The sequence below is a fragment of the Saccopteryx bilineata genome, chromosome 2, assembly GCF_036850765.1.
Source record: "Saccopteryx bilineata isolate mSacBil1 chromosome 2, mSacBil1_pri_phased_curated, whole genome shotgun sequence".
NCBI lineage: Eukaryota > Metazoa > Chordata > Mammalia > Chiroptera > Emballonuridae > Saccopteryx > Saccopteryx bilineata.
The window spans coordinates 314,889,321-314,905,087 of NC_089491.1; the positions used below are offsets into that span (position 1 = coordinate 314,889,321).

Here is a 15,767-nt window from a genome sequence, read left to right on the forward strand (position 1 = left end):
CAAAACTCCCATCCATTAACTTCTCCTCGTCTGTGTCTGATGACGAATCACTGTCTTCATATACTGCCTCGTCCTCAGTTCCAGCTATGGCATTTGAAATGTCACAACCACTGTATAAGACACACCCAATTTTTAGACCCCAAAGTTTTCAGAAAAGGGTGCATCTTATACATGGGGAAATGTGATAAATGTAAAAAACTTTTAAAAGTACGTACCATAAAAATAAAGTAGAATCTTTCAAAATAATATAAGCATAAAGATTTTGGCCCTGGCCGGTTGGCTCAGTGGTAGAGCGTCGGCCTGGTGTGCAGAAGTTCCGGGTTCGATTCCCGGCCAGGGCACACAGGAGAAGCACCCATCTGCTTCTCCACCCCTCCCCCTCTCCTTCCTCTCTGTCTCTCTCTTCCCCTCCTGCAGCCAAGGCTCCATTGGAGTAAAGATGGCCCGGGCGCTGAGGATGGCTCCATGGCCTCTGCCTCAGGCGCTAGAGTGGGGTGGCTCTGGTCGCAACAGAGCAATGCCCCGGATGGGCAGAGCATCGCGCCCTGGTGGGCATGCCAGGTGGATCCCAGTCGGGCACATGCGGGAGTCTGTCTGACTGCCTCCCTGTTTCCAGCTTCGAAAAAAAAAATACAAAAACAAACAAACAAACAAAAAAAGATTTTATTAAGTATGGTATAAAACCTAGAAGTTATTTTAAAAAGACTGAGAACCTTAGCCTAATAGCTCTGTTGGTTAGCATCATTCCAATGTGCCAAAGTGGTGGATTCCATCCCCAGTCAGGGCACACACAAGAATCAACCAATGAATGCATAAATAAGTGAAACAACAAATTGATATTTCTCTCTCTCTCTCTGAAATCAATACATTTAAAAATAAAAGACAGAGCCTGACCGGGCGGTGGCGTAGTGGATAGAGCATCAGACTGAGATGCGGAAGACCCAGGTTCGAGACCCCGAGGTCGCCAGCTTGAGCACGGGCTCATCTGGTTTGAGCAAAAGCTCACCAGCTTGAGCCCAAGTCGCTGGCTCGAGCAACGGGTTATTCGGTCTGCTGAAGGCCCAGTCAAGGCACATATGAGAAAGCAATCAATAAACAATTAAGGTGTTGTAACGTGCAACGAAAAACTAATGATTGATGCTTCTCATCTCTCCGTTCCTGTCTGTGCCTGTCTATCCCTCTCTCTGAATCTCTCTCTATAAAATAAATAAACAAACAAATAAATAAATAAATAACAGATAAATTCAATGACTTTTTAAAAAACCTGCATGGCAAAAACCACCCCCTACCAAAAAAAAGTCAGAAGACAAATGACATACTGGAGAAAAATATTCACAACTTGTATCATAGATGAGAAACTAAGTTCCTTAATGTATTAAGGACTCCTATAAACAATAAGAAAAAGACCAACAACCCAATTTTTTTAAATGAGCAATGAATATAAATAAAGAGTTCATAGAAGTAGATTATGCAGATGTCTCTTAAAAATGGAAGAGCCTGTACAGTCTCACTCAGATAGATAAACATAAATTAATTCCACACAGACACCATTTTCTGTGTAGAAAGCAGTTCAGTAACACATTTTTGGAAATGATGTGGGGACACAGGCGTTCTCTCGCTGCTGCTGGGAGTGTAAAGTGGTACAGCTTCTATCTCTCAAAATTACAAACACCGTGACACTCAACCCATAGATTCTCCTTTGAGGAATTTATCCTGAAGATGTTCTTGCACTCATGCAACATGAGGGATGTGCAAAGTTATTCCCAGAAGCACTGTCTGCAATTGCAAGACAGGAAACAACCAGATGTCCATCAAAAGGAGACTGGGTAAATAAACTCACTGTGTTCATACAATGAAATATCAAAAAAAAAAAAAAAAAAAGGACGAAAGAGGAAGTTCTTTACTTAATAGAAATAAGTAAACTCTTTCCTTAGTCCTTCAGGCACAGTGCTCAAGAGTTCAAGCCCAGGATCCAGACACACCCAAGTTCCAACCTTCAGCCAGTCACTTTCTAGCTGTGTGATCTCAGGATAGTTTCTTACTTCTTTAGGCCTCATTTTTTCCATCCATAAAATGGAACTAATAATAATACCTACTTCAAAATGTTGTGAGGATTACATTAGATAATTAATGTTAAAACCTTAGCACTATTTTTAGGCTCTTAGGGTCGATTACAACTATCAAACACCCACTTTTATTTGTTATGGTCTCAAGAAGTATTGTTCTTGCTAGGCTTGAACTGATTTGCCCCAAGGATGGCTGGCTGCTGAAGCGAGCAGCCGGGAAGCAGGCCCAGACTGTCTGACCTCTAAGCTGTTTTCACTCTGCCACACCAGCTGCCTCTCCTAGAGAAAGAGAGCCCTCACAGTGACATGTGGTTGCAAAACATTCTCCTGTCCCAAAGTGATATGAATGAATATGGGTGTTACAGGGCAATGGCTGAAACATAACTGTGGTCTTCAGTACCTTCAATACTTACTAAGGCAGTGGATACTTCCTGGTGCAAAGTGGGGCTGTCTTTGCCGTACCCATGGGTATGGTGTTGCTGAGTATACTTTGAAGAAAGGAGATGACCTTGCTGTCCCTGTGCTTTAAGAAGGGTGGCAGTTGTCAGTGAAATAGTGATGTTGTAGAAAGCATGGTTCAGAGCCTGGTCTGTCACTTCCTTGCTGTGTGACCTTGAGCAAGTTATTTAACCTCCCTGAGCTTTAGTTTCCTCTTGCTTAGTCAAGGATGTTGCTTCAGCAATTCTCACCTCTCTCTCTGTTAATTTTTGGTCTCTACTAGATCATTTCCATCAGCATGCAAACATGCTGATATTTCATCATCTTTCTAAAAAAACCCTTTCTTGACCCCACTTCTCCAGCCTACCAACACTCCATTTCTTTACTCCTCTTTACAGCTAAAAAGAGTAGCCTATTCCTGCCATCTTCAGTTTCTCTCCTACCACACTTGTGAACTCACTCCTGCCAGCCTTTGGCCTTCACCATTTCACCAAAATTCCTCACATCAAAGTCACCAATGAGCCTGACCTGTGGTGGCGCAGTGGATAAAGCGTTTACCTGGAAATGCTGAGGTCGCCGGTTCGAAACCCTGGGCTTGCCTGGTCAAGGCACATATGGGAGTTGATGCTTCCTGCTCCACCCCCCCTTCTCTCTCTCTCTCTCTCTCTCTCTCTCTCTCCCCCCTTCTCCTTTCTAAAATGAATAAATAAAATAAAATTTTTTTTAAAAAGTCACCAGTGACCTGCCCGTTGCTAAGTCCACTGGTCAGGTCTTGGCAGTCCTCTTCCCCGGACTCTCAGCAGAGTTTGACATCACTGCTTGCTCCCTCCTCTTTGATCCACTGTTGTCACTGGGTTTTCAAGTCAACTCTCCTGGTTTTCCTGGTTCACTGGTCTCACCTTCTCAGTCTGCTCCTTCTCTTCCAGCCTGAGAAGGTTGGGGTGCCTCAGGGCTCAGCCTAGGGGCCTCTTCTCTCCTCCGTCTACACTCTTGTCCTAGATGATTTCAGCCACTCTCAAGGCTTGAAATAACAGTGGCCACCAGGCAACACCCAAAGTCATACCTCCAGCTCAGTTCTCATTCCCAAACTCCACACTCTGTATCCAGCTCTTCAGCATCTTCTCCCGGTTTTCTAATAGACACCTCTATTGCAACATGTTCAAAACTGAGTTCTGATCTTCCCCTCCAACAAAACCTGCTTGTTCTACAGCCTCCTCCACCTGTGCAACGGCTCTAACATCCCTCTCACGTACGGCTGCTGTGAAGAGTAAATGAAACACAGGCGCAAAGAGTCTAACAGTTCTGTGCACAGTTGCATTCAATGTGGAACAGATATTGTCACCATCATATAGAAAAAGGATGACCTTTTTGGGAAGGGAAGCTGGAAGTTGGAGAACTGAGAGCAGGTGCTGGGAGACAGCCCACATGCGAGCCTGGGGGCACACTCCTAAAGCTGGAGCCGCAGGGCTGCGCTGGCAGGGGCAGGCTGGCGCTGGCAGGGGCAGGTGGGTGCAGGGGAGCCTGCGGAGGTGCAGCTGACATTCAGCCTGAACCCAGGACCATGCCAGAAAAGCCCCGACTCTGCCAGAGACTTGGGACCTCTCTGGATCTCAAGGCCAGAGAAGAGAGTAAAACACTCAGGTTAACTACCCAAAAGACACTCCCCAGGGTTCACCAGACAGTTAAAAGTCTTTCTGTCCCCTTCCCCTTGCCATTCCAGTCCTCAAGGATTACTCTCCTAAAGGATGACATTCCTCGGTGACAGTTAATGACCCAATATTTAGCACTTCCCTGTCCAACTGGGGTCCAAGGGGCCCAACGGCTGAAGCTGGTCTCCCCAAAAACAACCTTAAGCTTCATCAGGGCAGGGACACCCATGCCTCATATAGCCCTCTGCTCTGAAACCTGATAGGCCCTCAGGTAGTACCAGCTTGTCGCAGAGGAGGCAGGAATTTTCCTGCCCAAGATGGGAGTAAGAAGGAGAAAATTCTGAGGTGTCCTAAAATAAACTATAGCAGGCTAGAGGGTGGGAGGAAAAGACAAGAGAAGTTGATCAGTTATCAACTGCAGGACGACCACCAAAAGGCTGCTCATACCCTGAATGCATGTTGGAACACTGCATTAACTTTCACGTGGATATTTTCACAATTATCTAAAGAAAATAGCCAGGCCCACTGACAACCAGGCGCTTCTCTTCTCACTTAGACATAAACTTTCCAGACTGTTGTCCATCACCAATCCAAAGGAGCAAACACTTCTTCCTTCTGGACTCTGCACCTATCTCAGAACTAGCTATGCTTCTCCTCCCCTACCCTCTACATCTATAGCCAGTGTAAATTCTTTCAAAACAACTTACATCCTCCCCCACCCCCACCCCACCAAAACAATGTACGAAGGTGCCATGGACGCAGGATGGCAGACACTGCTCCACTCAGCCCCGGGGATGCTGATTTAGACTTTGTGCCCAGGACCTGGTTTTTTCCTGGCTAGCATTTGGCTCAATAAACACTTTCTTTCAGAAAAGCTTCTGGTCGTGAAAGTTTTTTGTTTGACAGGAGTATAAGGAAGCTCTAACTATTTTTATATTTCCTTCATCCAAATATATATTATCTTCATGGTGAGAACTTCCTTGGCCTTCCTCAGAAAGATCAATTCAACACGCTGCTTCCTCAACATAAACACACAGTTCTATTGCTCTCCCCTTCTTTATTTTTCCTTCTTAGCATTAGTCATGATCATACTATACATTTAATTTACATCCCTGTTAGAATGAAGCTCCAATGAGCCAAGAATGCTTGTCTCTTTGGCTCACTGCTGTATCTATAGCTCTTAGAATAGTGCTTGGAACACAAGAGGAGCTGAAAAAATATTGTTTTCAAATGAATGAATTATTAGCTACACTTATGTAAGCACTTGCTTGGCTCTAGGGACTTTCTTATACAATCTAGCTTGTTTTCATCTTCATAATCACCCTGTAAGGTAGTGTGATTCATTTTCTAGATGAGGGCAGCGAGTCTCTACGCGACAAGATCACTTATCCAAGCTCACCTCATTTCTATCTGGCAGGGTTCAGCAATCTGTCTGGCTCCAAAGCCGTTACCTGTACAAGATGAGCTGTGTTCAGGTGGAGAGAAGTAACAGAGAGGGTTAAAGGAAGAAGCAACAGAAAACCTCTGGAAGTTCTGTTGAACCAGCACTGTCCAATAGAACTTTCTGCGATAGTGATGAAAATGCTCTCTCTCTATTCTGTCCAATTTGGAGACCACTATTGAGAACTTGAAATGTGGCTAGTGCAACTAAGGAACTACACTTTTAATTTTATTTCATTTTAATTAATGCAAATTTAAATAGCCACACTTAGTAAGTGGCTACCATGTTAAAGAGCAGAGTTGCAGTCTTTAAGACTGACTTGGAAAAGCCCTGATTTGTGACAGGAATGCTGTCACTCACGGGGTTGGTGGTCTGCAGCCCAGCTGAGACAAGAGAAGGGAGAGGAGAGGAGTGCGTGTTTATAGTTGTGAGGATCCAGGCCACTTTGTGTAATTCTTACAAACGCCCTGTGAGGGGAGGATTTGTTTACCCAGTTCCAGGATGAGGTAATGCAGTCAGTGTCAGTGTGCCTGCTGTTCTGGGGTCTTGTCCTCAATTAAAGGAGCTTCCTCTCTCCACCCCCATCTCCAGACAATTTGTCTTTGGGTAGCTGGTACTGAGCAGGACAGTCAGAGAGCCAGGCTTCCTCAGGCCCTCTCTGGAATTTGCACCTGACCATTTTAAGCTCCTTTAGGGTGGAGTCTGAGTGGCTAGCTGCACACAAGCCCCAAAGGGCATTACATGGACTCGATAAATGTTTGCTGCAATGAATAAACAAGGAAACAGAGCCAAAGCAGAAAAAGATTTCTGGCAATTAGAAGCCAGCTGGGGTAGGGCCTTAGCTCAGTTCCTCAAGCATACTGTTTGGCCAGTCATCCTCAAACTTGCCAATGACAAGGACATTTGTTGAAAATGACATTTCCCAAGACTCATTCCCAGATATTTCTCTTGAGTAAATCTGGATCCAAGAATCAATATTTCTGTCAAGGTCCAACCTCCACCCTTAACACACACACACATTCTGATGCAACTAGACCCAGAAGCACCTTTTTCAGAAATACTGATGTAGGGTGAGACTAGGAAAGCAAGAAGGCATTTGGAGCAAAAAGAAATTGCCCCAAAGAAAGTTCAGAATTTGAGACAGGACTTCGAGCGACATAAAGGTGTATATGCTTTTCTGTGTGCTATCGCACAGCAGAAGGCTGAAGAAATTGAGTCACCCAGGTCCAGGCCTTCCACACCCAACACCTCCATCCCAGCAAGTCCAGGCCCCTAGCCGGCAGTCCACCTGAGCTCCAGCACATGTGGGCAGCTGCTAATCCCAAGGAAAGGAGGCCACCTGGCTGTAAGAGCCCATAGCACCGAGAGCCAGTGGATTTCCCCTCTCAACCAACTCTAGCCACTGCTACCCCTTGGCCCCTCGCTTCTCCAAAGCAAGACATCTCACAGTCATTTGCTCCATGCTTCCTGTATAATGTCTTTATTTTTGTTCTCAAGTTTGTGGGCTGAATCTGTGTGGGTGTGAGAGGGGAGCTGGGTATTTTTTATATCTCTGCATTTTCCTTCTGAACTGGAGGATTTTCACTTCCTCCCCAAACTCTCAGTTCTGCCTTGAATTCACAGCCTGTCCAGGCCTTGAAACCACCTTTCTCATCCCTCCTGAGCACCACGGAAATGGAGAACTGATGGCAAGTGCTGCCTTCACAGTGCCTTGCAACCACTTAGGAGTGAAAGGAAGCCGCTGCAGCAGTAACCTCCTCAGGGCAGGTGCCCTGGCTATGGTGTGAGTAGCAACAGAGGCAGTCAGGGGAGCCTTGCTCCCGCCCAACAGAGGCCTCAATCCTGCCTTTGACTCCCTGACACCATAGTGGGCAATCCCAGACCTCCACTTCCCTGCTCTTAGCCTCTTCTGCCTCAGCACTCAGCCAGCCAGGAATGACTCTCAGCCTGCCCCAAACACCCCCAGCTCTTCCTGCTGCGCTAGTTCTACATTTAGGAGTCTTGGGGCTCTACCACACTAGAGCTCAGGGACATGGAGGGTTGGGCCTCCACCAAGACCTGACAACCTCCCATCCCAACCTCTCTGACCCTCAGTCTCCTCTTTGATATATATCTAAAGTATATTTAGATCTAGTGGAAGATTAGAAAACATACCTAAAGCTCAGGAGGCCGCTATTCTTTAGGTATGAGTTGCAAATGTGTGCTGAGAAAAGACATCCTTTTACTTTGCACCTCCAAGCATGAGGAACACAACCATCCAGAGAGCAGAGAGCGAAGAGGCACACTAGCTCGACAGCATTATCTCCCAGGTAGAGAGATCAGCCTGCCCCCTTGGTTTTCCCCTATGCCTTCAAAAAAGCCCTCAAACCCTAAAGTAAACCTCTGGAGAAGCAGTTGCCCAGCTGAACCAGAGAGACTAGACATGCAGCTAGGCATGCTGCCAGGGGGTGATTGCAGTCAACAGGAGCAAAAGTGCCCCCTGCCCTGGGGCTCTCCTTCCTTCCCTCCGGGAAGTGGAGTCCAACGTATGCCAGCCCCAAGACGTCCCAATCCCTAACCATCCTTCCCACTTAGATTAAAATCACAGGCTGGGCACACAGCTCCTGGAGCTAGTGTCCGCTGAAGGCTGTGCAAGCAGCCAGAGGGTAGTGACTCAGCCCCATGAAGTCAGTCCCTTCAAAGTCGGGGCACTGTCATCCACACATACAACCAGGGGATGAGGGGAGAAGTAGGGGAGGTGCACCCCCCTCCAAAAAAAAAAGCTGAGGCGAGAACTCAACCCCTCTGGGGTACCTCCCCTCAGAGTCACCGGGGACACAGTTGTGTGTAAAGTCTCCTGGGGACACTGGAAGGAGCCCCGAGAACACACCAAGTCCGGTGCGCAGACCGCAGGGTGCTTCCCGGCCACAGGGCTGTCACAGGGAGAGCGCATCTCCGAACCGCAGGACGCAGCAGGGAGCATATGAGCCCCCGCCAGCGACGGAACAGCTCGGTCACTCGGAGCCCGCACCTTGTGCCCGCGGGGACCTAAACTAGCCATGGAGGAGAGCTGTTACCACTCCTTTCCTCCCGCCCGCCGCCTCCGACGATACCCTATCTGCCGCGGCCACAGCGGTTTCCCCCACCCGCCAGCTAGCCCAGCCCTCCAGGTGCGCGCGAAGCCCTTACCCAGCGGGGGACAGTCCCCTGGGGCCAGCGACGCCCCCGGCGCGGCCAGCAGGGCGGTGAGCAGCGCGCAGCCGACGGCCAGCATGCTTCCTCCTCGGCTAGTGGCCCATGGCTCCAGAGAGGCAGGCGGTCGGGTCGGAACCGGGTGTCTGGGATAGGACGGGGCGGAGCGCGGCGGGGCGGCGGCGGCTGCGAGCGGGCTCAAGCCCACGGGGCAGCCCCCATCCCTGGGGGCGCTCGTTCTCCGCACGCAGGGCGAGTCCCCGAGCCCCGCGCAGTGCTCGGCTTGTCTCCTTCGGGCCGGGCTCAGTGTCAGTGCGACTTCCCACTTGCACGTGACTCAGAGCGACGAACAGTTTTGGCAACGCTGGAAAACATTTGAGGAACTTACGCTGGGGCGTCTCTGGGCGGCCTCAGGGTGCTGTTACGAAAGTCAGAGCGGATGGCGCAACAGCCCCGCGCCCCTGCTAACCGCGGGCTTCCTGCCTGGGCGCCACACCTGAGGCCCGGGCGAGAGACCCCGAGCCCCGCCCCGCCCCACCCCGCCCCCCACCCCCAGTTCTATTGATGAGAAGAGCGGACTTAGGCGCCAGTGGTCGGCTTTGATTTTTGGTTTCGTGAACAGGATGACAGTGTGAAAGGAACACCTGCAGAGCCCTGGAGGAGGCGATGTGCCTCTCTCACCTTTACTGTTAAGCACTGCTCCAGCCCGGCTTGTCCCTGAAATCACCTGCAGAGCCCTAAAAAGCCAACAGTGTCTGGGCCTCATCCCCCGAGATTCTGATTTAACGGCTCTGGCATGAGGCTTGGGCACTGAAAGCCTGCTGGGAAAGCTCATTTCTTCTCGGTGCCTGCCTGTGCCCCACAGACTGCAGCACTAGCAAGGAGATGTTGGAGCTGTGGAAGTAGGCAGAGACCTGGCTCCATCCAGACCTGCACCTACTGCCTGTGACTGCTCTTAGAAATCTCTGAGTTTTAGTTTCTTCATCTGTCAGAAAGAAAAAAAAATGTTAAAGTCTATGCTCAGGAGATGGCACGAGTACACCGGACACAAGGTCTGGGCCACAGGTGCTCAGCAGATGTTGAAACCTGTATGTCCACCCTTCTGATCTGATAGATAGAAACTGTAGTTGGCTTTCAGAAGCAACCATGAAGACCTCTTGAAAGGGCCCATGAAGCTTCCCGAAGGACCCTGAAGCTAATAGGGTGGCCTTAGAGCTCAATTTGAAGGGAAAGAAAAGTACTGAAATAAAGTCTAGGCTGAGAATCTTTTAGACCAGCAACAGCTAATTAGAATGTACTTTTCCACTTGGGACTTCAGGCTGATCCTAACAAGAATCAAAGTTCCTGGGGCAGCTAGAATGGAAATGGCCTGGAGGAGCCCTCAAGTGGATAGGACCAGGCATGAAGGGACAGAGCTCCTGAAATACAGCTCTCAGATCCTGCGCATCTGGGCCTCTCTGTGGGAACCACCCATTAACAGTACCGGGCAGAGCCAGGCACTTGCCCTGACCCACCCTTGATTGAGGTGGATTGGGGTGGATTTACTTGAGCCACACCCACAGACTGGGAAAGAAAGACATGTTGGACTGCAAATCTTTGGGCCACTAGTCCTCTTGGCTGGAAGGTGGTAACACTGTGGTTGCTGTCTTCCCCTCTGTGGAAGATGCAGACCTGAAAATAATCAGAGGGACTGCAGGCTGCCAGCCTGAAACCAGAAGTCTGCAGAAAGCCCTCTGTTCAGATAGGACAGTCTGAAAGAGGAATGTTGAAGCTCAAGAACAAGTGTCTTAGACCCCACCCAAGTGGACCTCCCCTCTCTAATCCACAGGTGGGGTGACTGTGTTCTGGAGTCGGACAGATCAAGTTCTCATCCCAACTCTGCCACTTGCTGGCTGTGTAACTTGAGCAAGTTACTTAAACTCTCTTGATTTTTTAATATGAGAGCAACAATATGCAAATTATGATGCTATATTGCCATTCACAATATGGATGGACCTTGAGAACATTATGCTAAATGAAATAAATAAATCAGAAAAAGCTAAAAAATATATGATTTCTCACATAGGTGGGATATAAAAATGAGACTCATGGACACAGAGAAGAGTGAAGTGGTAACCAGGGGGAGGAGGGTAGAGGAAGGAAAGTAAAGAGGGACAAATGTATGGTGACGGGGAAAAAAAACAAATTACTGATATGTGGTGTCAATAAAAAGATCTGGCCCACTTGACCTGTGGTGGCAGTGGATAGAGCATTGACCTGGCTTGCTGAGGTCCCAAGTTCAAAATCCCAAGGTCAGTGGCTTGAGTGTAGGATCATAAACATGATCCCATGGTTGCTGGCTTGAGCAAGGGGTCACTCGCTAGGCTTGAGTGCCCCCCCTTAAGCCATGTATGACAAGCAATCAATGAACAACTAAAGTGCTCATCTCTCCCCCTTCCTGTCTGTCTCTCTCTCTACTGTGCATGCTAAAAAAATAAAAATAAAAAAATAAATCTGGTCCATCTTTTATTTCTCAGCCTCATGTTCTGCATTTTCATGCTTTGAATAGAATTATGTTTCTACAATATTTTTTAAGGCCTCTCACCTTCATGCCTTTGTTCAAGCTATTCCCCATTCCAAAAATGCCACTTGTTTGTCCTACACCCTACTCACCCTTAAAGCTTGGCGAGGGCCCTAGCCGGATAGTTTGGTTGGTTAAGGCATCATCCTGAAACATGGTTGTGGGTTCAACCCCTGGTCAGATAACATACAGGAACAGATTAATGCATTGTCTCTCTCTCTCCCTCCCTCCTTCTCTCTCTCTCTCTCTCTCTCCCTCCCCTCTTCTCTCTCTAAAATAAACTCAATAAATTTAAAAAAAAAGACTCGGCTAGGATGTCTTCTCCAGGAAGGCACCCCAGTGTAGTGGAATAACCCATTGCATGGCCTTGGATGGGAACACAGCCAACAAGAAAAGAATGTTTTGCCAAGAGAATTGTTTTGTGACTTGAAGGCCAGTCACTGAAACAGGTCTGTGTGACTGAAGGCAGTTGCTGGGATTTTTTCTCAGTAAAACATTCTCATAAGATTTCTGTTCCTTTCAAGGTGATCCCTTGAGATAAAGAGAGGAATGTTGTGGGAACCATAGAAGCAATAGCAATTAATGCCTTTTGATATATTATTATTAAGCTATCATGCAGGTGTACTCCATGTATCTTTAAGTAAAAGTTATGCTTGATGTTATGCCAATTTCTCAGTAAACAAGCTTTTTGAAGTCTTGTGAATAAAAATAGGACACAGCCCGAACTCGAGGCCATTTGCCTGAGCGAGCAGTGGTCCTTTGCTAGTCCATGATGATTTCGTCTGCTGATCTCTCTCTCTGTGCCCCTGACTCACAACAACACCCCAGTTTCTTTCCTACTTCACTGGAATCCTACCATCCACAAGGTCAGATTGGGTGGCTCATTTCTGTGCTCCCTCGAAAAACCCAGCTGACTTTGTTCACCACCCCATCTTCACTGCCCCACCACATGCTCATCTCTGCTTCCTGGCACAGAGCGAGGGAGATGTGACCAGTGGTGGGAGTCAACCAGTTCACACCAGTTTAGCAGAACAGACACCTAATTTTTCGTTGGGTTCATCGAACTGGTTGTTAAAATGACACTTGTAATCAGGGTTCTCTCTAAGGTGGGCACCTGGGCAGCCACCCAATGTGGAAATCACAAATTTACATTCCTTACTCTTTCTTAATGTTCATCTGCGCCACAGCATATTCTAAGCACCTGTAGTAATGTTCATTCTGTCCATAGGTAAAGAAATGGGATCCTACTCCTATAGTGAAAAGATGGTCAAGGATAAATCACACAGCTGATGATGCATGGATAAAAGCGAAGTAAATTGCAAATGAGGATGCCAATCAAGAAATAATATGGAAATATCTTAAGTTTTATTGCTTTTTGTCAGGTATTATTTAATATCTTTTAATATTTTAAAACTCTTATAACATAATCCAGTTTTGTGTGCCTCTTTTATTGCTCTTATTTTAAGTATTAAATGCATGAAATAATAAACTACCTTTTGATATATCTTTTTTATACTTAAAATGGTCATTAGGGCAGAGAACTGGTTGTTAAATTATTTGAATCCCACCACTAGATGTGACTTTCCCTGAAGTGTAGTCTGAGCAAGGTCTCTCTTACCTCTGTCAAACCCCACTTGAACTCTACACTAAGTGGAGTTTCAAAATTCATGGGGCAACATTCTAGTGTTTAATTATAGAAAACACCGATAAGGAAAAGAAGAAAACATACTTGTACAATGTAGCCTGACCTGCCCAGACCTAGTTCTGGATGTTTGCACCCATGGGGTCACCAGGTCTCTTCCCCGGCTCCTAGACTCAGGAAGAAGAAAAGACTCAGGACTGTCTAGATTTGTCTAGAGCCCCAGGGTGGGAACAGGGATATCAGGGTTGGGGATTTCAATCAAGCTGCTGAGGAACAATGAGAACTTCCACCGGGCCACCTCTCCCAGGAACTGTGCTGCTTACAAAGCGATTTCAGACATAATCTGCTTAACACTTTTTAACCCTGAGGGCTAGAAGATATCGGCTGCAATTTTCAAATGAGTACACTGGAGCTCAGAGAGGTAAAGTGACTTGTTCAAGATTGCACAACTGGTCAGTGGCAGCTCTAGAGTGAGGTCTGGTTCCTGGCCTAGAACTCGCACTGAGGGAGTGTGCAGTGGACACAGGACCAATGACATTGTAGGACAACTGTCTGCCCCTATCACAGCAGGCAGTGGAGACAGGTAGGCCAGAAGGGTAGAGTAGAAAGCAGCGGAACCTGGAATTTGGGACGCTGCCTTCTTGGGTCTCCCAGGCCCTCCCCCTCTACAACTGGTGTTTGTTCCTGCACTTGCCCTTGTCTCCCCTCGAGCAGAGAGCTCTGGGCTGGCTCCTCTTCTATCAGACTCCTTCCCTGCAAGCAAATACTCTCTCACCTTTGTCCTGAAGAGATTGAGGTATCCTGAAGGCCTATAGAATAAATTCAGAAGTTGTTTTGAATCCAAATAATCCTTATTTATCATCTGCTCCCTCCCCCTAGCCTCAAGAGCTGAAGTGATTTGCCAAAGGTGACATCAGCAATTAATGACTACATGATCAAGATCCCAAATATCCTGACTCAAAGGAGTCATTCTTTTTTTTTTTTTATTCCTACCCTGCCCCCATCCACCAGGTTTAGGCTGATGTGTTAGAGCTATTCTTAACTGGAAGATTTTAAAACAATACCCTTTGTTCTCGATTCACCTTTTAGGGACAATGATAATCTAAGAATGGGATGGGCCACCATGCAGACCCCTCCCCTGGCCTCTGACCCTGACTAATCAATAAGTACTGGAAGGTGCTTTTTTTTTTTAAGTGAGAAGAAGGGAGATACAGAGAAGACTCCCACATGCATCCCATCAGGATCCACCTGGCAAACCCCATGTGGGGCTGGTGATTGGCCCATCTAGGACTGCTCCCAACCAAGCTATTTTTAGCACCTGAGGTGGAGGCTCCACAGAGCCATCCTTAGGGCCAATGCCCTCAAATCAATCCAGTCAGGTTGTGGGAGGAAAAGAGAGAGAGAAAGAGAGAGAGAGAGAGAAGGAGGAAGGTGGAGAAGCAGATAGTAGCTATTCCTGTGTGCCCTGACCAGGAATCGAACCTGGGACTTCCACACACCAAGTCGACACTCTACCACTGAGCCAACCAGCCAAATGCTCTTTATTCCCTGAAACCTTCCCCTTCCTTTTCTCATCAGTCTGGGAGGAGGTTGACAGCCTGTGGTCCAGGTATAATATGCCAGCCCTCTGATTAGCAGAACTCTGTCATAGGCCACTGACATCACTGCAGAATCAAGACCCAACCAAGGTCATCACCCTCTGCCTGCCTAGAAAGGCTTCTCTACGGTCACAATGGTAGATGCTGCATCCCCAACTTTGTCAAAACAATAGTCAGGCTCATCCCACCCACCTGCCACAGAATTCAGTGCATTTTCTGTTCCATTTCCTCATTACATCACCAGCTGAGTTTACTGTCCCACTAGAGCCCAAAATCTGTCGATCAGGCATCCACAATTCAATTTCCCAGCACAGTGGGACACTCCTGCTTAACAGCAAGGCTGGCAGCCTCTTCAAGACTACTCTTGAGGCGGCTATGAGGATTCTACTTATCAGTGCCGAGACCAACTGCCACTGGAGGAAAGACACAACCGACACACAAGTTAGTTGCAAGAATCACACAGGAAGTTTATTACTCACAAATCCTTCTGGCGTGTCTGGATACAGCTTAAGAAGGCCCTGTCAGTTTGCTCCTCTTGGCTGTCCTTGGTCAGAGCAGCGTGGAGACAGTCCACGTTCAACCTTGGAGTCTGGGTGACTTCTGCAGCAGGGGGGCCCCTTAGCTTTAGTATATTTTCTGGTTTAGACCTTCTAACAGGTGTCAATCTACAGGATTTTCACATCAAACCACCTTTTGGGGAGTTCCTAGCAGGGAGCCCTTTTTATGTTAATCAATTGAAATGTCACATCAACCTACTTTTTTTTTCAACCTACTTTTAAGGTATTCTTAAGGAAGCTTCTTGTTTATATTAACCTACAGAGTTATGACATCAAGCCACTTTTTATCTATATATAACTTCACACACACACTAACTGGGCCCTGTGCGAAAGGCAGTCTGCTTATCATATCTGTACACACTGGATTAATTCCTGTCCGGACATCATAGCCTTATTCACTTGGCTTAATGGCTTTTAATAATATATCCTAACTTATTTCTATTTATTTTCCATATTTTTATGTATTTAATTACTATAACATTATATTACTGTAACATTTACCCCAAAAGAAGGAGTTTTTAGCACCATTCTCAGAAAGGGGTTATGAAATTTCTCCCCTTCTTGTAATAGTTATAGTGTTATGATTTCATAACTTTAAAAGCACAATTAGGCCCTGGCTGGTTGGCTCAGTGGTAGAGCATCGGC

The 15,767-nt window shown here is 47.2% G+C and overlaps 1 protein-coding gene across 1 annotated transcript in view; it reads right to left on the reverse strand.

The window, feature by feature from the left end:
* The window catches only part of IL6R (interleukin 6 receptor), a 58,352-nt gene extending 49,204 nt beyond the window's left edge, over positions 1 to 9,148 (reverse strand). The window contains exon 1 of the mRNA XM_066262000.1: positions 8,763 to 9,148. Within this exon, the coding sequence (XP_066118097.1) occupies positions 8,763 to 8,847 (85 nt within the window). The 5' untranslated portion in view covers positions 8,848 to 9,148. The remainder of the gene's footprint in view (positions 1 to 8,762) is intronic.
* Between the last annotated feature and the right edge of the window lie 6,619 nt (positions 9,149 to 15,767).